Genomic DNA, 25,568 nt, shown 5'->3' on the forward strand with positions numbered 1-25,568 from the left:
AAATATCAAAATTGGTGCCTACTTATGGATTATACTACATAGCAAACTTTTTAATAGTAATTTTGAGTTTTCAAGATCTCATTTAAATGTAAATTAATTTGAAAGTTTGGATCATTTGGCTTTAAATTGCATTTTGAGTTTGGCTGTATTGGAACTGGACTGCATCCTCCAGTGTTACTGAGTCGAAAGGCAAATAAGGCAATGACCTGTCAACATTGATAGCTGCAAGCAATCTAATCTCTCCATCTTGTATTGAGGTGTAATTCAGTGTTGTTGTGACAGGGATGCTGGGGTTCCAGGTCTCTGCTCTGTGGACATCTGCCTGAATCCGCCTGTCAATCAACCCATGGCGTCGCCAAGGAGACGTCCCACTTCTGAATACCGCGGCGGCGGATTGGACAGCCGGGTTGCTGGGGGCGGGGCCAATCGGGAGGCAGCGTCGCTCCGGACGCCAAGATGGCGGCTGACTGTAGAGTTTTCAGAATTTATTTCCGATTTTAACCTTTCCCGGCGGCGACGTCGTCAAACAGTCCGTTTGGCGGTGCAAATTTTCGTTTAAATGTGCTTTATTAAAAATTCAGCCGCCTTTTCGGGGTCGAAGCGGTTGTAAAGCGGCCGGCCGGCCCTGTCAGGGGGGGAAAGGGGGAGGTGATGGCGAGCGATGGCAGGAGGCAGTTCTGGAAGCGGAACACCAAGGTTCCCGGAAGGTTCGTGCAAGCGCTTACTGAGTCCGGGACAGCCTCAATTCCCTGCTGCTGCTACTGCACCTTTCTCTCCAGCCTCGCTGATCTTCCTGCTGTGTGCCATTTGCTTCTTTGCGTTTGCAGGGTTGTCATTTCCAACCCCCCTCCCCCCCTCAATTCCCCATATTTATTTCTGCACCCAGTGCCGAGCTTAGCAAAACAGAGGAAGAGGCACAAGGCAACACCTGCTTGATGCACTCACTTGGAAATGTTTTGTCAGCTCTGCTCTTTTTCTTTTAGAAACTTAAAATTCTAACAGGGTAGATTCAGAAAGAATGTTCCTGATGGTGGGGGAGTCCAGAACTAGGGGTCATTGTTTGAGGATAAGTGATAAACCTTTTCGGACAGAAGTGAGGGGAAATGTCTTTACCCAGAGGGTGGTGAATCTGCGGAATTCATTACCACTGAAAGTAGTTGAGGCCAAAATGTCTGATTTCAAGAAGAAATTAGATATAGTTCTTGGGGCTAAAGGGATCAAGGTATGTGGGGCAAGGGGGATCGGGATATTGATTTTGATCAGCCATGATCAAAATGAATGGTGGAGCAGGCACAAAGGACTGAATGGCCTACTCATGCTTCTAGTTTCTGTGCACATTTTCAGTGCTGTTCAAACTTCACACAGTGATGGTAATTTCCATTTTGGTGCGAGTATCCTTGCTAGAAGCTGTAGTTGGCCAACTCTCTATTGCTAACCCTTAGCTATCTTCTTGGTTTTCCTCTTTTGAGTTTGATTAAAATCGGGTTGTGTTTGCATCAACATGTAACTTTTGAAATGGCTGGTTCAATGTTGGAGATGTCAAGCTGATAAATGAATTGGGCTCCTCTTGCCTGTAAAAAGCAATCATATTTGGCCAGAAATCAAAAGTACACAACATAGGCCATCTCCATAACATAAAGGCAAAATACTGTGGATGCTGAAATCGAAAAGAAAAATAGAAAATTCTGGAGAAACTCAGCAGATCAGTCAGCATCTGTGGAGAGAGAATAGAGCCAACGTTTCGAGTCAGAATGACCCTTCGTTAGAGCTCTGACAAAGCTCTGACCTGCTAAGTTTCCCCAGCCTCGGCCATCTCCATATTAGCCAGTTGGTCAAATATTATTTTCCTGCTTGCTCACCATCTCCTTTCAAGGTTATTCTTTTCCAATGACATAGGTAAATCCTGTTAAAATATCTGAGCATTTTAAATCAAAATGGCATGTATCAGAGTATTTCATATTATATATCCTCTTTTTTTCTACATCTGACGTTTGTGTTCATTCTCCAATCAGCTGTTTATATTGGAAGACTGTCCGTAATTACATTTTCTTCAATTTTATATTTAATTTTAAGCAAAACTGTCCTTTTGTTGTATGATTTAATGTTTAGTTTTTTGGATGAATATTAAATGTCAAATCACATTGCACAGCTGATGGGAATTTATCTAGTTTTGCAAAACATGTCAAATGTGTTCAACCCTCAATGCTGGTACTTTCAAGCAATTGAAACATTCTTCTGTAATCTGACCTGTCAAATTTCGTGGTTTATCATTACCTTTGTGAAACTGATAAATTTACAGATAAGCGAAACAAATGGAAAGTCAATTTAACGAACTTAATTTCTTGATGCTTATTTTTACTACTGGTTGTATTACCACTGTGGCCCGTTTTCAGTAAATATACCTTGATTATAGGGTGAATTTACACTGTAGATAACAGATTCTAGATCATGTAAAGCTCTCCTGTATTCCAAAGTTCTAATTGCAAATGAATAATATATGCTGTTGGAACTTCTAAATTCAGAAATGCCCATCTGCATGCTGATGTCTACCGGATGCTGATTCTGACTGTTATATGTTCCTATAGTGCAGTTGGGCTTTTTACACTTTGATGTATTTAGGTAATCTCCAGGTAAGTTAACACAGCAAGTACAATTTTCTAAGCCTGGTTTTGGCATTGCACTGAAAATATACTTTGACTGAGGAATCTGAGCTGCTTAATTGCAATGCAACTGCATCAATAAATTAACTGAATTATTTTATTTTCCCACCTTTATTTTTCTAAGAATTTATTTCAAATTTTAATCTTTCTAGCTATGATTATAATTGTGATAGCAAGGTCACCCTGGAAGATGTTTTCTGTATTACACTTAATTAGCTCATTAGTGTTGAACATTTGGGTGGCTTTGGAAACATCTGGAAAATTAATTGGTAGCATGATTTTTGTGACTTCCAAATTTTCATAATTCAGCTCTAATTGGAGACATTTTGTCAAAAAGAAATTTATCTTTCAAGTTGGCATTAACTCTTACACAGTCCAATAGCTCTCTCTGATGTGCTAGTTATGTTATGGTAAGGTGACAATTGTGGAGCTACGTTGTTGTTACTCATATGACACTGACAATATGTGAAATATGAGCCATGCAGCACAATAATTTTGAATCTGAAGTTTAAACCCATCTGATGCAGTCACGCAGATATAGACATGTTCCTTGGCCTTTCTTTATGCACCTAGGTACGCTTACCAGCTGCTTGCTTCAAGCAGATAAAGACAGAAGTTCTTTGGATCATCCTCTGCCACTTCCGCCAACTCCAGCATGATGTCATTACGAAATACATCTCCCACCCCCAGTTAGCATACTACAGGGATCCCTCCTTCCCCTGGTCCACTCCTCCATCACGTCCAACTTCTGCTCCTTGTTCCATGCCACCTTCCCTTGCATTGCAGAAGCTGCAACATCTGTCCTTTTATTTCCTCCCTCCTCACCGTTCAAGGCCCCAAGTACTCCCTTAAAGTGAAGCAACATTTCACTTGCACTTCAATTTGGTCTACTGCATTTGCTGTTCCCAATGTGATGATCTCTACATTGGGGAGACTAAATACAGACTGGGTGACTGCTTTGTGGAGCACCTTTGCTCAGCCCATAAACATAATCCCAATCTTCCTGTCACTTGCTAATTCAACTTCGTATCTTGCTGTCATGCCCATCTTGGGCCTGCTGCAATGCTCCAGTGAAGCCCAGTGCAAACTGGTGGAGCAGCACCTCATCTTCCAATTACAGCCCTCAGGACTCAACATTGAGTTCATCAACTTTACACTGACCATGCTCCGCCATCTTAACTTTCTTTACTGTACCCCAAACATTTTTTGTCCCAGTGCAAAAACCCTCACTCCCTTCCCACTTCCACAACGGACCGTCTGTCACTTGTTCTTCAGTTTGCTTTGTTGCAATCTCTCCTAGCTCCCACGAATTACTGACTTTCTGCTCTTGTCCCAGCTTATACAGTATAGAATCCAACACATTTCTTCCTCCCTTTAGCTCTGAAGAAGAGTCGTACAGACTCAGTTGTTGACTTTCTTTTCACTCCATGCAGATGCTAATGGAACTGGTGGGTTTTTCTACCTTATTATTCCATAGAACCCCTACAGTACAGAAGGCCCCCCCCCCCCCCCCCCCCCCCCCCCGGCCCCAAACCTGGAAATTTGGCTTGCCACCTTAAACCCCTTTAGAAAATAGTTTTGTCTACACTTCCACAGTGCAAAGTATGTGTGGTCTGTTATTTCCTCCAGTACGTGTTGAATTTGATCGAAGCTTATGGTGGTATATGTACTGTATGCATAGTAGTAAGCTACTAAATCTTGGGAAACATTTGAATTTCAGTTAATCAAGCCTGCTTTTAAACTTAATGTTATAAAATTAGAGGCTGAAAATAGGTTATTGTCTTATATTCCTCAGCCAGAGAACTGTAAGTGATGGGGACAATGTAGATGCAGAAAATGCAAGTCAATATCTGAAGCTGTGCAGTAAGCTTAGTACAAATGGACAGTGGTCTTGGGTCCAATTTTACCTGCCCTGTTGATGTGCTGCAGTTAGACTTCAGTTATCTGTTGAGATTGAACATACTGGGAACTGACTGTGTCTCTGTAAAACAATTTGTTTCCTCTGTATCAAAGAAGAGCATTTATTTGTAAGATTCCATTTGTTTAATTGGCAATTGAGTGTTTCCATGTAACAATGACTCATCACTCTTAAAGTCATGGTTGTGTTAAATGATTTTACTTCTGCATGTTTGGATTTTAAATAGCTTGTTACATGTCTTACTCTTTGGATTTATTTGACTTCATTTAAATGTAACATGCTGAGAACTGTACAGAACAAGGATATGAGCATTCTTTTAATCACTACAATGAAGCAATAAATTTAAATAGTTCATCATACAAATCATTAAAATCTGAGGTGCCTATTGCAAACATTTTGCAGAAATGTTTTAAATCTAAATTATTGGCAGGAATAAGTCACTTGGCACATTTTTAAAAATAAAAAAGCTTAAATGTGAAAACTCTTCATGGGCAATTTTAGAATTAAAACCGCGATCAGAATGGTACCAAGATGTGAAAAAATAATAAAACTGCTGTCTGGAGAAGCATTTACTAACAATTTATTTAGTAATTTTTCCTAATTGATCTCTTGCTTGTTATGATCCATTTCCTCATTAAAATGTAGCTGATATTCCCGGTATAAAATTATTGTTTTAAGTGTCCTATGTCACATTAGCTCAGTGAAGCTGGTATCTGTAGAGACCTTTGCTGTTGCTGATGATCATATGTCAAATGAAATAGTTGATTTGTTGCTTCAATGATTCTTCATTTTAGTTTTGGTTTTATTGTAAAATTGTGGTGAACTGCTAAACGTTTTGTCTGCAGCCATCAGAATCAGTGTGTAGTTGCTTTGGTTGGAAACAAGCAGATAAATAAATTGCGGCCTTTGAATATTTTGCAACACTTCAACGTTGACCCAATGAGGTTTTTCTCATTGCTGCTTAGCTTTAGCCATGGCGTAGGTTTACTGGCGGCACGGTGGCACAGTGGTTAGCACTGCTGCCTCACAGCGCCAGAGACCCAGGTTCAATTCCCAGCTTCGGTCACTGTCTGTGCAGAGTTTGCACTTTCTCCCCGTCTCTCTGGGTTTCCTCCGGGTGATCCGGTTTCCTCCCACATTCCAAACGATGTGCTGGTTCGATTCATTGGCCACACTTAATTCTCCCACAGTGTACCCAAACAGCGCTGGAGTGTGGCGACTAGAGGATTTTCACAGTAATTTCATTGCAGTGTTAATGTAAGCCTATTTGTGGCACTAATAAATATACTTAAACTTAAAACTTGGGTTTAGAATATATGCAATTTGTTTGGAAATTGCTGTGTTTTCAAAAGGACTTTCTCTGCTCCTTCACTGCAATATGATTGATTGTTTAGGCAGAATAATGCAGTCGGAATAGGAAGTTATGAATTGTTAACAAAATAATTTGAGTCAAATCCTGACTTACTGTAGCTACTAATTGAAGAGTTTAGTGTTGCTTTAACTGAGAATGCTGGTCTCTGGCTAATAAAAGTATTTTTGCAGTTACTGAAGATCAAAGTCAGTCTCCTTTTTTTAATGACTATGATGTTTGTTTCTTTTACAAGTTAGTTTTCATTAAGCTAGGAACTTCTGATGATAAACAGCTTGCAACTTTTTACAGCAGCAAAGCAGATGTATTAAGCAGCTCACTAAGGCCGTATAGCAAGTACTTTCTCAAAGGAATAAAGGATTTCTATTTTGTGTTCTGCATTTGTGGTTTTACTTCAATTTTGACATTTAATTTCCCTCCTTTAGTTCCCATTTTATAGTGAATATGGGCCTCGTAGGTATGGTTGTTTCTGTGGCCTGGTTTTGTGACATCACAATGTGATGGAAAGTTTGCTATTGACTATTGACCAATTTATTATACAGTGACAGTATGTCAGTTTATCACCTGCTCCTTGTCCCAGATTTGGAACATTGTCAAACAGACAGAGAAAGTGACTAGTTGTTTAAAATTTGTCATTGAATTTTCAGTGGTTGTGTTTATTTGATATTGACAGATAACAGTGACTCACCGTTAACTAATTGCCAGTCTTGTTTGTGGCAGACGTGAATTAGGTGTAATTGTCTTTATGGCTGCACTGTGAATTGGGAAACTGGAGACCGAGGAGTTTGTTGTGATTTGTCAGCCAAGGAAGAAATGTTCTGGCGCATTTTAGAAGGAGCTGATTTTTTCCTGCTGAAGAGTCAGAATGATCAGCTTTAGGTAAATAGGGCCTTGGTGTTAACAGTGATTGACACACACAACGAGTTGTAACATATTGGCCAAAGCAAGTGACTATTATGTAAGTTGGGGATTAGCATCAGTGACTTGATAATGAAGTATAACACCATAATGTAACCTGCTTTCTTCATACTCTTAAAGTTTTAATTTTTAAAAATTTCTCTCTACAAACTGAACTCCACTTCCTTGCTTAGCTAATTAAATTATTTCTGATTCTTTTCTCATCTTCACTCCCACAATTTTGCAAACTGTACTTTATAATTTTTTGTTACTTCCATTTCATGGGGTATCCCCTGTCTAACACACACCTGGAGCTCTGGCAATGTAAAAAAACAATCTCTGGGTAATGCACAAGAGTGACGTAACTGAGTACGGGTACTGCTTCATTTTTGGCTTGTTTGGTATTTCTCTTATAATATTGAGAGAGAACCTTGGAGGCAACTTCCTGGTCTATCACTGGGCTTGGCTAGGAGGACTGTTGTTTGCTCCTTGACATTTCTTGATGTTGGTGGTGCTCCTTGACTCAACAAGTGGAAAGCATGGGTTCTATGAGGTGGGGATTTGAGGTGGCCATTTAAATTGATTTAATAACATACCTGTGAATATCTTTCTCAAAATCGTAAATTTCTTTGTAACTGAAAATCTCTAATCTATGGCATCAGGCATTATTTTCTGTTAATGGTCTAAGCGGTGATATTTGAAATAACTATCTGTCATTGGTAAAATTCCTGTATCAAAAAACGTATTGGCTGTAGAGGATTCTGGGCGGCATTTTAGTTTTCTGATCTTTTGACAAGATTGCTTCCTTTTTTTTTTGTCATGTCATTCCTAGTCATCTGGGATTCTTATTAATTTCTGTTGACAGTTGCATGGAATTGTCATTTATATCATGAAATTTAAAACTGACTTGTGTAAAGAGTTGGTAATCTTATTGGTGCCCAGTGTCAGAACTGAAGTGCATTTGAAGGGAGAACACATTCAACTCAATTCATTTCATTCTGGACTACGTTTTTTCAGAGCTGTAACTTACACATCTTATGTCTGTTGTTTCTCTGCACTGTGATTGACCTGTTACTGTTTATTTGAAGCTGTACTCTTATCGTATTCTGAAGCAAGGGTCATTGTCAGGAGAATAGTAGCATTTGTGCTGTCTCTTGACAATTGGGTTGACTTGTAATTCTTTTCTACATTTTCAAAGACCTTGTATGTACACATCACTAAATACTATACACTTCATGAATGATATCACTTGGAATTTTTCCTCAGATCTGCAATATGAAGTGTAGATGATGCTTTTTAAATTCATTTTTTACACTTATATGGCATGTCTTTCTCTTTTGTTTCCTTTAGTATACAACAAGTTTATGGAGCTCAACATCCTCCATTTGATCCCCGGCTACACAAAAAGTAGGTTGGCAGTATAATTCGTTGTTCTGTTTTTTACTTTGAATCACCTTCTTCCTGTTAATGTGGCCATAGCTTTGTCAAGTGACAGAGGAATTGATTTATAGTAAATATGCATTGGACCTAGGATTGTGCTTTATTGTACAAGAATAGAAAAATACAAGGATAACCTAATTGATTTGTTCTAAGCTCAAATCAGTGGGTCAGAAGCTCAACTGTAATTAATTAATGGTTCTTATTGTGAAGCCTACTTTGAGAGGTCAGACCAAATATTATTGATTAACAATTAAAACACAAGTATTTTGGCAATAGAACTTCTGCAGTACAAGATGTGTGTATTTCATGGTGTGATGGTGCTCATTATCAGTTTTGTTGCTGTTATATGCAGTTTGTGTTGAAGTGCCATTTTCAGCAGCATTGGAAATTTAAGATTGCTATTCGGTTCCTGTTCAGAGAACAATATATTTGAATTAGAAGTTGGTACCAGAAATGTTCACTGGATAGCAGATTTAAATGCTAGAATTTAACTTGCTTAAATCTGTCTCTTTGTTATATCTCTGTTGGTGGATGGTATTGCTGCAGTGTGTTATTTAAATTAAAAATGGTATTGAATGAAATGTTGCAAGGCTTCCCTACACTTGCTCTCTAGCCCGAATGTTAAACTGGCAACATGAAGTAATCTATCTACAGCATCTATCTTGGCTGTAGTGTACAGAGCCAGAATGTATGAATGTGTTACTTTCTTTACTCAAGATCTACTTCTTTCAACTCACTTTTTGAGATTTTTTTAATATACCGTGAAGATTTGTAAATTTTTGAGAAAAGTTTATGCATGCTACTTTGACATTTTCTGTGACTGTCACTCGTTTAAGTTCGGTGTGACTTATTTTCAATATGCAATTTTACCTGAAAATCATGACTAGTATGCATGCTTTAATATAGGTCTGCATTTTCCCAACCCCAAGGTGACAGGCTTGGAGAATGAGGAACATGGGGACAGAATAGCAGGGGACCATGATGGGAAAGCTCCTCAACATTCTTGGTGGGTTGGTAAGCAAGCAAAGTTAGCTGCTGGCTCCATGGGGGCGGGCAGCTAGTTTGCATAGTTAAGGCCCAATGTTGCAGCCACTCTGCCACCACATATGATTACAACCCTCTCAGTAGAGGTGGCTTCCATGTAACAGGCTGGGGACCGTTGGAGCCAGAGGTTCCAGGTTGCTAAGTGAGGTGGTTGCATTTTGAAAAGGCCATCATTGCAGCTGATAGCACTCCAGCTGAGGGGTTCCCCTCCACCCTGCCTGATTTACCAGCCCAGATTCTGATTTATAATCCCTGCAATGCAATCCAGAGAGCCTGTGGTTCATGTCTTGTCTCAGCAGCGTCCACCTCTCCTGGTGGGGTTGCCGAAGCTTCTGAGCTTTTGGTCTCCTGGTTTGGCAGAATGGAGAGTCCATCTGCTGATGGTGAGCTCAAAGGTCCCCTCTGGGAAGACTACTTCGCTGATGTTGCTCCTGGCATGTGAGGGACCTCCGTTTGATCCTGACTTTGTGATCCAGAAGGCAGTGGCAAAATTTGTTGGACTTGATCTACAAGGGAGGCGAGGATTATGTGGGGGGTGAATAGGAAAATAGAGTTATGATTTTTTTGAATGGTGCAGTAGGCTCAAGGGGCCAAACAGCCTACTTCTGTTCCTATTTGTTTTGTTACTCTGTTCTCAAAATCCAGCCCATGTTGTCTAGAATTGTCATTTTGGCAATTTTGTGTTGAAGCAGTAATGTTATACAAGTTAAATCTTGGAATGTATAAGTGGAGAGGTTTGCCTAGTTTTTATTTAAACTAAATATAATAAATTCAGCACCACTGAATTTCAGAATGTTAATTAAGTGTTTTCATTGGTCAAATGCACTGCAGGACAATTTGGAGGAAAATAAATTAATGTTGTTTTTGGAAACTGGAAGGTTTGAAGAATTTTTAGCAGGTTTGCAGCACCACAGAGAAGGAATTAAGATCAATATTGCACTTGACCTTTTTGATTCTCTGTGGGGAAAAGACTTCATTATTTTTTGGCCTATTGGAGTTTCAATGATTTGGGAACTGACTAGCATAATAATGTCCACACCTGCCTTCAAACTTGGCCTAATCTGATGAATGAAGAGGCTCCCTTTTGAAAGAAATTGGCTAATCTCAGCCTGAGTTTTTAATGGATATTCCACAACAGAAGCTGCCCCTAATTGAGTATTCATTGATACTAAATTGGCAACGTTAGTTAAAGAGGGGATAAGGATGTTATCTGTAGATGGGAGAAAGCCATCCAGATAAAGTAGAGTAATTTTCTGAAGTTGGAGATGAAGCACACTAATAATGTAGCCAGAAAATAGCTTTATATTGCAGCATTGCCAGTGAATGAAGTGAAACTAATCAGGTTGGAAAAACAGAGAAATAGCTTGTGTGGTTTCCTGAAACACAGTTGGATGTAACGGGTGCTGACACTGGACTCCGCCTGTTCATTTGGCCACCGGTGCCTTGGGAGCTTAAGGAACATTATTGACCAGAAAGTGACTTGCAACTAACAGGGAAGATGGTGGCATGTAGGTAACGTAATCCAAAGGCCCAGGCGAATGCTCTGGGGACATGGGTTCACATCCCATCAAGACAGCTGGTGGAACTTAAATTCAACTCTAAATTCAAATATTCAACTATCATCAGTTGTCACCAGTCCCCCCTTGGGGAAGGAAATCTGCCATCCTTAACTGATTTGAGCTAAACGTGATTCCAGACCCACAGCAATGTAGTTGACTCTCAATTGCCCTCTGAAATGGCCTGAGCAAGCAAATCAGTTCCAGGGGTAATTAGGGATGGGTAGCAAATGCCAATCTCCGCAGCAATGCCCTCACCCTGTGAAGGAATAAGGAAAAAAAAAGTCAAATGTTGAAGTTCACACAGTGAATTTGAATAGAGTGATTCCAATTTACCAAGGTATCCCACACTCTATTCTGGCAGAAGCAGGTTTTTTTTAAATTGGGCGCATGTTGTGTTGGATCCTCAGTCAGTATTGATCTTGGCTCCCCAAATGTGTTGTTGCCCATGACTGAGATTTGCCACTGAGTTTTCAAATTCAGTTTAGCAACAATCATGTTGTAGAAATTTGCACAAAGAGAACAAAGCATTTATAATACTAAGTCTACTTTTTGAGTGCTACTGCTTTTCTAGCGTAGAGATTCTTATGATGCAATTGTTTCTGTAGTACCATGCAGTGATTCATACTCAAATTTGTTTGTTTATTATGCATGATGGATTTGGAGTAATGATGAGAACATCTAAATATCTGCATTCCAGTTGTGTGTCTGACTGCACACACTTCTGGCCATGGACCTACTGCTGTGAGAGTATTTAAAAAGTATGGACCACCACACACACTTGGGGATTATTTACTCCCTTAAGTGCTCTGTTCGGTTGTTTTCTACGCATGTTGACTCTAACGGCTTTACATCCATCAGCACAGACAGAATCTGATCTTTGCCTTATATGCACATCTATTCCTCAAATCTTTGCACACTAGATGTAACAGTGTTAGATTGGATTTTAAGCTGCTGTATTCCATAGTACATTTTCTGTTTATGTACTGTTATTATTTACAAACTATATCAATGACTAGGATGAAGGAACGGAGTAGATTGTAGCTAAATTCACCGACAATAGAAAGGTGGGTAGGAAAGCAGGTTGTGAGAACAAAAGAACAATACAGCACAGGAACAGGCCCTTCGGCCCTCCAAGCCCGCGCCGCTCCCCGGTCCAGGATTGAATCCTGAATCCAGGATCCCCGCCCAATTTTCCAGCCTATCTACATCCTAATATCCTATCCACCGAGCTGTCCCTCACAGCTACGATGCTTTGTTCATCACAACCTATTAACTCACCCCCACCCCCCCATTCCAGACCATGTGATCTCCAGGGAGAGGCGAAAACCCAGAGTGAAAACCCCAGGGCCAATATGGGGAAAAAAAAAAATCTGGGAAATTCCTCTCCGACCCCCTGTGGCGATCGAAACGAGTCCAGGAGATCACACTGGCCCTGATCAGAAAATGCTTCCCAACCCTATTCATTTCCACTTCTGCTTTACGAACACCATCTGAATTCCCTGCCCCCGAGACAGGTTCCCAACTATCCGCAGTCTCGCTCTGTACTGGCACCAGCAAGATGATCATAGAATGAAGCCTTGAAACGAGAAACAAAGAACAATTAGCCCGCGCCGCTCCCTGGTCCAAACTAGACCACTCTTTTGTATCCCTCCATTCCCACTCCGTTCATATAGCTGTCTAGATAAGTCTTAAACGTTCCCAGTGTGTCCGCCTCCACCACCTTGCACGGCAACACATTCCAGGCCCCCACGACGCTCTGTGTAAAATATGTCCTTCTGATATCTGTGTTAAACCTCCCCCCCCCTTCACCTTGAACCTATGACCCCTCGTGAACGTCACCACCGACCCGGGGAAAAGCTTCCCACCGTTCACCCTATCTATGCCTTTCATAATTTTATACACCTCTATTAAGTCTCCCCTCATCCTCCGTCTTTCCAAGGAGAACAACCCCAGTTTCCCCAATCTCTCCTCATAACCAAGCCCCTCCATACCAGGCAACATCCTGGTAAACCTCCTCTGTACTCTCTCCAAAGCCTCCACGTCCTTCTGGTAGTGTGGCGACCAGAACTGGACGCAGTATTCCAAATGCGGCCGAACCAACGTTCTATACATCTGCAACATCAGACCCTAACTTTTATACTCTATGCCCCGTCCTATAAAGGCAAGCATGCCATATGCCTTCTTCACCACCTTCTCCACCTGTGACGTCACCTTCAAAGATCTGTGGACGTGCACACCCAGGTCCCTCTGCGTCTCTACACCCTTTATGGTTCTGCCATTTATCGTGTAGCTCCTCCCTACATTATTCCCACCAAAATGCATCACTTCGCATTTATCAGGATTGAACTCCATCTGCCATTTCTTTGCCCAAATTTCCAGCCTATCTATATCCTTCTGTAGCCTCTGACAATGTTCCTCACTATCTGCAAGTCCTGCCAGTTTTGTGTCGTCCGCAAACTTACTGATCACCCCAGTTACTCCTTCTTCCAGATCATTTATATAAATCACAAACAGCAGAGGTCCCAATACAGAGCCCTGCGGAACACCACTAGTCACAGGCCTCCAGCCGGAAAAAGACCCTTCCACTACCACCCTCTGTCTTCTATGACCAAGCCAGTTCTCCACCCATCTATCCACCTCCCCCTTTATCCCATGAGATCCAACCTTTTTCACTAGCCTACCATGAGGGACTTTGTCAAACGCTTTACTAAAGTCCATATAGACAACATCCACGGCCCTTCCTTCGTCAACCATTCTGGTCACTTCTTCAAAAAACACCACCAGGTTAGTGAGGCATGACCTCCCTCTCACAAAACCATGCTGACTATCGTTAATGAGTTTATTCCTTTCTAAATGCGCATACATCCTATCTCTAAGAATCTTCTCCAACAACTTCCACACCACGGACGTCAAGCTCACCGGCCTATAATTACCCGGGTTATCCTTCCTACCCTTCTTAAATAATGGGACCACATTAGCTATCCTCCAATCCTCTGGGACCTCACCTGCGTCCAGTGACGAGACAAAGATTTGCGTCAGAGGCCCAACGATTTCACCTCTCGTCTCCCTGAGCAGCCTTGGATAGATTCCATCAGGCCCTGGGGACTTGTCAGTCTTTATATTCTCTAACAAACCTAACACTTCCTCCTTTGTAATGGAGATTTTCTCCAACGGTTCAACACTCCCCTCCGAGACACTCCCAGTCAACACATCCCTCTCCTTTGTGAATACTGACGCAAAGTATTCATTTAGGATCTCCCCTACTTCTTTGGGCTCCAAGCATAAGTCCCCACTTTTGTCCCTGAGAGGTCCGATTTTTTCCCTAACAACCCTTTTGTTCCTAACGTATGAATAAAATGCCTTGGGATTCTCCTTAATCCTGTCTGCCAAGAACATTTCGTGACCCCTTTTTGCTCTTCTAATTCCCCGTTTGAGTACTTTCCTACTTTCTTTGTACTCCTCCAGAGCTCCCTCTGTTTTTAGCTGCTTGGACCTAACATACGCCTCTCTTTTCTTTTTGACCAGTCCCTCAATTTCCCTGGTTATCCACGGTTCTCTAATCCTACCCTTCCTATCCTTCTTTTTTACAGGCACATGCTTGTCCTGTAGCCCTAACAACTGTTCCTTAAAAGACTGCCACATACCAGATGTGGATTTACCCTCAAACAGCCTCTCCCAATCAAGAGCTGCCAATTTCTGCCTGATCCCACTAAAGTTAGCCTTCCCCCAATCCAACACCTTACCCTTGGGACACCACTCATCCTTTTCCATCACTATCCTAAAGCTAACAGAATTGTGGTCACTATTTGCCACATGTTCCCCTACCAAAACTTTGAAGACCTGACCGGGCTCATTCCCCAGTACCAGGTCCAGTATAGCCCCCTCTCTAGTCGGGCTGTCTACATATTGTTCCAACGAACCCTCCTGTACACATTTTACAAATTCCTCCCCATCCAGAGTCCCTGCCGTCAGCGATTTCCAGTCTATACCAGGGAAATTGAAGTCTCCCACTACAACAACCCTATTTTTCCTGCACCTATCCAGTATCTCCTGACATATCCATTCTTCCACTTCCCTTGGGCTGTTGGGGGGCCTATAGTACACCCCCAACATAGTGACTGCGCCTTTCCTGTTTCTAAGCTCCACCCAGAGTGACTCGTTACACGACCCCTCTGAATTGTCCTCCCTCTGCACCGCTGTAATATGCTCTCCAACTAATACCGCTACTCCCCCACCTCTTTTGGCCCCTCCTCTGTCTCGCCTAAAACACTTGTACCCTGGAATATTCAGCTGCCAGTCCTGTCCCTCTTTCAACCAAGTCTCTGTCACCGCAACCACATCCAAATTCCTCGTGCGCATTAAGGCCCCAAGTTCGTCTGTCTTACCTGCTACGGTAAGAGGTGAGGGGGACACAAAGTTTGCAAAGGGATAGATAGGGTTAGTGAATGGACAAAAATTTGGCAGATGGAGCATAATGTGGGAAAATAGGTTATTCAGTTTAGAAGAGAAAAACAGAATTACTTAAATGGAAAGAGATTGAAAAATACTATAGTAGAGGTGGATCTGTATCTAATACATGAATCACAAAAAGTTAGCATGTAAGTACTTGGAAGGCTAATGGAATGTTTGCCTTATTGCAAGATGGATAGAGTATAAAAGTAGTGAAATATTGCTGCAGTTGCATTGGTAAGACCACATCTGGAGACCTGTGTATGGTTTTGATCTCTTTATTTAAAGGGGGGTATGCTTCAATTAAAAGCAGCGCAGAGATGATTCATTAGGCTAGTGGTCTCCAAATAGTCATTTGCGATTGACAGGTCAATCCTGGAGTCTCAAAGTCAATTGTCATTGGCAGCTGATCCATTGCTGAAAATGCGCAGGACTCTGACTTCTTGTGATGATGAATGAATCAGCTCATTGAATGCTGAACTGCGCCAAAAATGTGTGGAATTTGGGGTTGTCATGATGATGTGCAAATCTGTTCATTGACTGCCAAATAATGCCAAAAATATGTGGAACTCGGGCTACTTGTGATTGACGAGTGAATCAGCTCATTGACTGCTGAAATGCAGGTGCCAAAATGTAAACTAAGCTGGGTGAAGACAAAACGATGAGCGAGGAGCCATGGACTTTCAAGAGAGCAAAAACCTACCATTTCCACCAGGAATGTCAAAGACAAGACCATTTGTCTCCATCGTCAACAGAGTGAAGCTTTGAGTAATTTGTGATTCATGTATTAGATACAGATCCACCTCTACTATAGTATTTTTCAATCTCTTTCCATTTAAGTAATTCTGTTTTTCTCTTCTAAACTCTAATTTGGAACGGCATCACAAGACAATGCATGCAAAACTTCAAGAAAATTCCCCTTTAAACCTGGATAAAGAAAGTTGAGGAATTAAAGACAATGTTGCAAGCTAAACAATCAAACTTTTCAAAACCTGTGGCTAAAGGCAACGCTAACAAAAATACATCTTTTCACATTTAGCTATCAGCTGGCAAAATATAAGAAACTGTTCACCGATGGCGAAGTTATCAAGGAAGCTATGATGGTCGCTGCTGACACCTTGTTCAAATACTTTATAAACAAAGATGAAATTATGATAGCCATCAAGAGCATGTTGGTTGATGCTTTAACAGCAGCCAGAAGGGTGAATTTGTTGCCTGAGGAGATATCTCAGCAAAAACACCAAGATTTAACAGGCTATGAATGTTTCTGACTGCGGTTTGATAAGTCAGTAGACATGGTGGATACAGCCCATTGTTTTTATTTGCGTGGCATCCAACTGTGTAAAAACAAAGGAGGACTTCCTCTTTTGCCACTCAGAGGTGACAAGAGGTGAGGATGTCTACAGCGAATTTAAAAGGTATGCGGCTGAGAATATTCTAATCAAGAAACTGATTTCGATTGCAAGTAATGGTGCACCGTCAATGCTGGGTATGAATGCAGGCTTTGTTGTACTTTGCAGAAATGATCCTGGATTCCCCTCTTTTGTCAGTTACCACTGTGCTGTCCACCAACAAGCGCTAGTGAAGCAAGGTTATTGACTTTTCTCATTTTATGACAGTTGATGTCGAAATCATCAACTCAATTCGTGCCAGAGCTCCGCAACATCACTTGTTCAAATCGTTACTCGATAAATTTGATGCCACCCAATGTTGAGCTAATCCTGCATGGAAATGTGAGGTGGTTAAGTCGAGGACAAGTCCCCCAGAGATCTGATCCCTGAAATTGTCACCTTTCTTAAATCATGAAACGAGGTGTGCAGCAAGTTGTCAGATAATGCCTGGTTGCCTGACTTGACATTTCTTATGGACGTAAGCGCAAAATTGAATGAGCTGAACCAGACTTGTCTCACATGATCAGTGTAAATGTATTCAAGTTGAAACTAGGCCTGTGGTCCTCCCAGTGAAAGAACAAAATTACTGAGCACTTCTCAAATCTGGAGAAAATCCAGCAACAGGTCAAACAGAAGGGTTCCATCTAAACAAATTCTGTGACTACCTGAACAAATTGGAAAAGGAATTTAATAGACAATTTCGGGAGTTAAACAAGATGGAACAAACCATTGTTTGTCTCAATCTTTTCTTCGGGGGACATTGGAGAACTGAAGCATCTCCATGCAAAATGACATAGTGCTGGAAGCTAGGTCAAGGAGCAAAGACTTTTGGGGACTTGCAAAGAGAGCGAAACACCCTCTTCTGATGGTGTGTGCTCAAGATGAAGGCCTACTTTGGTTCCACAGACCTCTGTGAGGTGGCTTTTTCCTGGATAATAATCAAGTCCAACTATTGCACTCTTCTCACAGATGCCCATCTGATGGACTGTATGGGACTGGGCATTGCAAGCTACGACCCAGCACACTCAGATGGTGTGCAAGCACAGGTGCCACAATAAGAATAGGCAAGCGTTATGCATAAATACATTTTGAGGTGGGGGGGAGTTGTTTAGTAAAACCAAATTTTTAAGAGTAGATCTCATGCTGCATTCTGATGCTAAAAGTGATGTGTTTAAAAAGGTTTGAGCCAACTGCACAAGGCTAATTCTTGGGGTGAAGGGTTGTCTTCTGAGGAATTGCTGAGTAAATTGGGCCTATGCTCCAAAGTCTAGAAAAATGAGAAATAATCTTTTTGAAATAGATATCATTCTGAGGGAGCTTGATGGGTAGATCCTGAGAGGAAGTTACCCCACTGGGGGCACAATCTAAAAATCAGGGGACTCCCATTTAAGATGGTGTTGAAGAGGAATTTTTTGTCTCGAGGGTCATTCGTCTTCCTCAGAGAATAGTGGAGGCTGGGTTATTGAATATATTCAAGGCTGATGTTTTGATCAAGGGAGTTGATGGTTATGGGGGGCATACAGTAAAGTGTAGCTAGGGTCACAATCCGGTCGATCGTGATCTTACAGAAGGGCAGTGCAGACTCAAGGGACTGAATATCCCATTCTTGGTCCAATTTCTTATGATTTTACAGTCTCATTATGGAAATATTACTGCCCCTCTATACCCAATTGAAAATAATTTATTTACTGTGAACTATTGCTCAAAGAATATGGAATCAGTGAGCATAATGGATAACTGACTGACATCAAGACAGAAATTAGGGGTGTTTGAAGTGGCTGTAGGTGAAGTGGTGTTCCACGAGGATGGCAACAAACTACAAAAATGTTAAACTTGCACTGCCAGGTGACCTTTGCGTCCCCGGGGGAACCCCACGACAGGTTCATGTCTGAACATGTTGTAAACCTCATTGACATGACATTGTGACAGCGAGGTACAAAAATCTTGTGAAGAGGGAAGATCTGGTGAGGGGGAGGGGGTCTTTAATTAAATTTAAATGAATGCAAATGAGGTTCTTGCCCGTTATGGGCATGAACCAGATTGTTGCCGCAAGGAGATCGCAATCTCATGGTGAGATTTACAATTTCTGGGTTTCACCGGATCTTGAGCCTTGCCAGCGATTTTGCGGTTGGCGAATGTGTGCTCAAGATCCAGCCCAATGTTTTAGAAAACTGGTTTGACAGTTACATTTTTAAACAAAAAACTTTGGACTGACCTTTTAAAGGCTGTTTCGAAATGGCTACAAGCTGCTAGGCAGAATTGTGGATTTCAGACTGAATTGTCTCTACTGAGAGGACAAAAGACAATCTGTAATTTATTTATGGTTCACTGTGGTCTTGTACAGAAGATAACAAAGTTCCTTTGATGCTTCGTTGTAAGAACATAAATTGTGCCTTGGCCAGTACAAAAGCACAGGTGACAGAAGGGCTTTTGATGTGTTGATGCTATATGTCGAGAATGGCTTGGCATTTTGTACAGGTCGCGTGATAACGGTGGCTATCTTAGTTTACCTGCAAAAAGTAATGAAAAAAGCTGGAAGATCCAGAGCGAACCATTTTGAAGAAGCTTCAATCCAAGGAGAGCCAGAGAAAGGCATCTAAATACAGCTACTGGTCAGCTGTGAAGTAATTATGAAGCTTAAAATGCCACGCCTGCAGAATAGAATTAAGGAACCACCCTGTAAACATGATGACACCAATAAGAATCATAGAATCCCTACAGTGCAGAAGGAGGCCATTCGGCCCATCGAGTCTACACCGACCACAATCCCACCCAGGCCCTACCCCCACATATTTTACCCGCCAATCCACGCATCTCAGGACTCTAAGGGACAATTTTTAACCTGGCCAATCAACCTAACCCGCACATCTTTGGACTGTGGGAGGAAACCGGAGCACCCGGAGGAAACCCACGCAGACAGGAGGAGAATGTGCAAACTCCACACAGACAGTGACCCGAGCCGGGAATCGAACCTGGGACCCTGGAGCTGTGAAGCAGCAGTGCCAACCACTGTGCTACCGTGCCGCCCCTATTCCCCTATTAAAGCAACCTCTGGCAATTCGACAGTGTTTCTGCAGCTGCAATGGCTTCCAATCATACAACCCTCACTTGAGACAATGCAATAACCTGACTTCAAAAATATGAGGCCTGCACTGACTATGGACTGAACAGATTCAATTTTTATAGATATCATTTATTTTAATTTTAATCTTTGTGTATATGTATTAATGACATTGTCTTTTTTTGAGTAACTTGCAGAGTGAAATAACCTAACCTTTAAGTGAAAAGGCTTTGTTGCTGGGTTATTTTAAATTGAATTTCTCCCTCAGGTAAGCAAAAATGTACGCACGTGCACAATTAAGGTTCAGAGGCAAGGATGAGTTCAGAGATGTGTGAGAAATTCTATTCGAAAAGGGTGAACCGAAGGAAAAGAAAAGACTCACGAGTAATTTAATTAAGGATTTTAAAATGATGGAAGGTTTTTATAGAGTATACAGATTGAGAATATTTCCATTTGTGGGGGATGAGAAAACCCGAAAAACCAACACAAGAAAGCCAGCAAGAAGTAACATGGGAAAAATAGGTTACAGGGACATGGGGAACAGGTGGGGAGGTGGGTTTGAGACCAGGAGAGATCAGCCATGATCTGACTGAATGGCAGAGTAGGCTCGAAGGACTGAATTTGCCTACTTCTGCTCCAAATTCCTATGTTCTTGTGTACTATGAATTTAGAACAACCTTTTTTTCCCAGTGTGGTGAGAATGTGGAAGACAGTACCACAATGTGATTGTAGTATAGATCCATTGAAGAGGAGGATGATAAGCATAAAAGGAAGTAGGCAGTAAACTGTAATGCTTCTGTGGATCAATCTGGTGAACCTTTGTTGCATTCCCGCTGTGGCAAGTATTTCTTTGTTGTTTAAAAAAATGGCCACTCCAAAATCTGAGAGTTTCAAACAAGCAAAGATTTATTTTGAGTACTTGCAAGGGAGTGAGAGAACCTCAGCAAGCCAAGGAATCTCTCGATGCTATCTCGCATTTATAGTTCTTAACTCCTTGATTCCCTCTTAGCTCAACTTCCAGCCTTAAGACAGGCCGGCACAGTGGTTAGCACTGCTGCCTCAGCGCCAGAGACCTGGGTTCGATTCCCGGCTTGGGTCACTGTCTGTGTGGAGTTTGCACGTTCTCCCCGTGTCTGCGTGAGTGTCCTCCGGATGCTCTGGTTTCCTCCCACAGTCCGAAAGACGTGCTGGTTAGGTGCATTAGCCATGCTAAATTCTCGTAGTGTATCCGAACAGGTGTCTGAGTCTGGCAACTAGGGGATTTTCACAGTAACTTCATTGCAGTGTTATGTAAGCCTACTTGTGACCGTAATAAAATAAACTAGTTTCCATGGTGACTTGACTATCTTACCTGGTCTCCAGTGGTCACCACATCTGCTTGCCCTATTCAGCAATGAATGTCTGTGCAAGCTGCTGCTATTGTTACAACTGCAAGCTAGCAGCCTCTATGACTATCCTTGGCCAAGGATCCCATCATGCCTGAAATGAGTCAATACCATTTCCTTCGTTTGCCTATTCTAAATAACATTTTAATATCAAATAAAATGATTTCAATTGTCTCACTTTACTTGAGTAAGGAAACCAAAACTGCAAACACTGCTTCATGTGCACTCTCGCAGATCTGTCCAACAGCAGCAGCATTTTACTCTTGTACCCATTGTCTTGCAATAAAGGCAAACATACTATTTGCCTTTCTAACTGCTTGTTACACCTGCATGTTAGCTTTCAGTGACTTGTGAACAAGTTCACCCAGCTCCCTTTAGAAATCAACAAATCCAATCTCTCATTTAAATATTCTGCATTTCTGCTCTTCCAACCAAATTTCACATTTTCCCACATTTCACCACATTTTATTCCATCTGCCATGTTCTTACCCACTCTTAGCCTATCTAGGTTCCATTGAAGCCTCTTAGCAGCCTCCTCCCAAGTGCCACTCCCACGAAGTTTTGTATTATCAACACATTTGGAAACATTTCATTTGGTCTCCACATCTATATCATTTGATACAGATGTGAATAGCTGGGCCCAAGCACTGATCCTTGCAGTACCCCACTAGCCACAGATTGCCAACTTTAGAATGATCTGGCTATTTCTACTACTTTTTTCCATCTGTTAACCAACCCTAGTTCGCATATCATCCTCAGACCCATGCATTCAAATTGTGCTTACTAATCTCTTGTGTCGAGCCTTATTGGAAGTGTTCTGAAAATCCAATATACCACATCCACTGGTTCTCTCATATCTAATCTGCTAATTCCCTCCTTTAAAAAAAATTCTTAACACGTTTTTAACATATTATTTCCCTTTCATAAATTCATGTTGACTCTGCTCTGTCCCACCATTATTTTCTAAGTGTCCAGTTATCGCAACTTTTATAATCGACTCTATAGCATTTTGCCGAATACTTATGTCAGGAAAATAGCAAAAACCCCAGATCTTCCAAATAGTGTCATGGGATCTCACTCACCTACTGGAAGAACATTGGGGAATGGGTCATTTTAACAGCTCACCTGAAAGACTGGACTTCTCAAAGTGCAACACCCTCTTTGGTATGGTGTCAGACAGCCTTGATCTTTGTGCTCAGGTTCTGGAGTGGGATTTAAAACCAAACTCTCCAGGCTCGAGTGAGCAAGTTATGGTTGCTATTATCCCTTGTAACAGGAGTTCTCCATCTGCAACTTGGATTCGTGATCCTGAGATTTGATCTGTTGACTGAGCTAGCTAGACATCTAGAACACAATTGTTGTGTTGCAATATTCAGCACGCCCCTGTTGCTGTCTATCTTAAAACCAAAAGTCAACTCCCTTGTTTGGATTGCAGTATTTACTCTGGAATTTACATAAACTGGGTGTAGTATTAAACCAAATATAAAAATTCACAGTTCTTTGATATGACTAATTCGTAGACTTTAATCCAACAGTGCGGTGCTTGCTAAGCATGATGTGAAACTGGTTGTATTCTGAGCAGATAGGGTTTTAATAATCACTGTTCCCTTCAGCTGAATTTTAAATAGATCAACTAGGTAAGCTGGGCACTTGGAAGTCTCTCAGCAATGGTGTGGTTCTTCCACTGTGGCTTGAGAGAATGTCAGTTTCATGGTTGTGGTGTAACATTTAATTTCCAAAATGAGTCAGTGTAATTACTATTAATTCTTGTGTTTTTTTTTACTTAATTTTATGTAAACTCAATCTCTATATTATGAGACAGAGATAGGTAAGAGAAGGACATGGACTGCAATGATTCAATGAAGCCCATGTTTATGCTTCATGTGAGTCTCCTCCCACTTTACCTAATCACACCTGATCACCATTTGTTCTATTCCTTTTCGCCTTCGTGTAGAAACATAGAAAAACTACAGCACAATACAGGCCCTTCAGCCCACAAAGTTGTGCCGAACATGTCCCTACCTTAGCGATTACTAGGCTTACCTATAACCCTCTATCTTACTAAGTTCCATGTACTTATCTAAAAGTCTCTTAAGACCCTATCGAATCCGCCTCCACCACCGTTGCTGGCAACCCATTCCACGCACCCACCACCCTCTGAGTGAAAAACTTACCCCTGACATCTCCTCTGTACCTACTCCCCAGCACCTTAAACCTGTGTCCTCTTGTGGCAACCATTTCAGCCCTAGGAAAAAGCCTCTGACTGTCCACTCGATCAATACCTCTCAACATCTTATACACCTCTATCAGGTCACCCTTCATCTCTCCAAAGAGAAAAGGCCGAGCTCACTCAACCTATCCTCATAAGGCATGCTCCTCAACCCAGGCAACATTTTTGTAAATCTCCTCTGCGCCCTTTCTATGGCTTCCAAATCCTTCCTGTAATGAGGCGACCATATTCATGCTATTTGCCTAAGACAGTCTGTGGTGGCAAGAACCACCCTCTGAGTGAAGATGTTTGTCCTGAATTCTTTTTTGCATTCATCCGTAACTATCTTGTTTCCCCAATTTTAGACTTCCCCAGAATTGGAAAGATGTTCACTACCTTATCCTTTCATAATTTTAAAGACATTTATCAGATCAAGTATCAGCCTTCTGTTTTGAACTGAAATAAATCCTTTCTGATGGTTGCAACTTCTCACTTCTGTTATCATCCTTGTGAATCTTTTTTGCACTACTTCTTGTGGCTATCCTTTTCTTAATGTAGAGAGCAGAACCGAGCGCAGCATTTGTAGTGTGGCCTAACCTATGTTGCTACTTTTAATATTAATACAAAGTCAAAATACTGTGGATTCTGGAAGACTGAATTATAAATAGCAATGTTGTAGACGTTCAACAGGTAGTATTTTTGGAACGAGAAACTGAGTTAATGTGCTGTCAAGCAGCACTTACTGAGCAATAACCTGCTCACTGACCTCAGTTTGGGTTCCACCGGGTTCACTCGGCTCCTGAGCTCAGTACAACTTTATCCCAAACATTGTCAAAAGAGCTGAACTCGATGAGGTGAGAGTGATTTTTCCATCAAGGCAGCATTTTACCGAATGTGACATCAAAGAGCCCTAGCAAAACTGGAACCAATGATAATCAGGGGGTAAACTCTCCACTGGTTGGAGTCCAATCAAGCACAGGGAAATATGGTTTGGTTTCAGAGGTCAAACATCAATCCCAGAACAGCAGGAGTTTCCCAAGATAGTGTCCTGGCCCAACCATCTTCAGCTGCTTCATCAAAGACCTTCCTTCCGTCATATGGTCAGTAGTGTGGGTGTTTGCTGATGATTGCACAATGTTCAGTTTCATTCCATTCACGATTCCTCAGATACTGAAGCAATCTGAGCCCATGTGCAGCAAAACTTGGTCAGGTTTGGGCTGATAAGTGGCAAGTAACACTTGCACGAGGCAAATGCCAGACAATAACCATCTTCAATCAGAGAGAATCCAACTATCTCCCCTTGACATTCAATGGCATCGCCATCACTGAATCCCTCATAATCAACATCTTGGGGGTTATTCTGTGTGGAGTTTGCACATTCTCCTCGTGTCTGCGTGGGTTTCCTCCGGGTGCTCCGGTTTCCTCCCACAGTCCAAAGATGTGCGGGTTAGGTTGATTGGCCAGGTTAAAAATTGTCCCTTAGAGTCCTGGGATGCGTAGGTTAGAGGGATTAGCGGGTAAAATATGTGGGGGGAGGGCCTGGGTGGGATTGTGGTCGGTGCAGACTCGATGGGCCGAATGGCCTCCTTCTGCACTGTTGGGTTTCTATGTTTCTAGACCAGAAACCGAACTGGAACAGCTATATACAAGAGCAGGTCAGAGGTTGGGAATTCTGTGAAGAGTAACTTACCTTCTGACTCCCCAAAACCTGTCCCCCTCCTACAAGGCACAAGTCAGGAATACTCTCCACTTGTCTGGATGAGTGCAACTCCAACAACATTCAAGAAGCTTGACCTATCCAGGACAAAGCAGCCCGCTTGATTGGCACCCCATCCACCATCTTAAACATTTACTCTCTCCACCCCAAAGCACTGTGGCAGCAGTATTTATCTTCGACAGGATGCGCTGCAGCAGCTCCATTGACAACACCTTCAATAGCTGTGACTTCTGCCACCTATAAGGACAGGGGCAGCTGGTGCATGGGAATAGCATCACCTGCATGTTCCTCTTCAAGTCATACACACCACCATGAATCCAAAATTATATTGCTGTTCTTTCACTATCGTTGGGTCAAAATCCTGGAACTCTCTTCCTAATAGCACTGTGGGTGTACCTACACCACATAGACTGCAGCCGTTCAATAAGGTAGCTCACCTCCACTTCTAAAGAGAAATTAGGGATGGGTA

At 41.8% G+C, this 25,568-nt stretch overlaps 1 protein-coding gene across 3 annotated transcripts in view; it reads left to right on the forward strand.

Moving 5' to 3' along the window:
- The first annotated feature begins 404 nt into the window (after nt 1–404).
- The window catches only part of LOC144511874 (TBC1 domain family member 22B-like), a 322,468-nt gene continuing 297,304 nt past the window's right edge, over nt 405–25,568 (forward strand). Inside the window, exons 1-2 of one of the 3 annotated variants that reach the window (XM_078242286.1) lie at nt 406–707; nt 8,195–8,251. In XM_078242286.1, coding sequence (XP_078098412.1) covers nt 652–707; nt 8,195–8,251 — 113 coding nt within the window. In that variant the 5' untranslated portion in view covers nt 406–651. Of the gene's footprint in view, nt 708–8,194; nt 8,252–25,568 lie in introns of all 3 variants that reach the window. The other 2 variants (XM_078242288.1, XM_078242287.1) reach the window with 2 other exon arrangements.

This window comes from Mustelus asterias, chromosome 25 (assembly GCF_964213995.1).
Source record: "Mustelus asterias chromosome 25, sMusAst1.hap1.1, whole genome shotgun sequence".
NCBI lineage: Eukaryota > Metazoa > Chordata > Chondrichthyes > Carcharhiniformes > Triakidae > Mustelus > Mustelus asterias.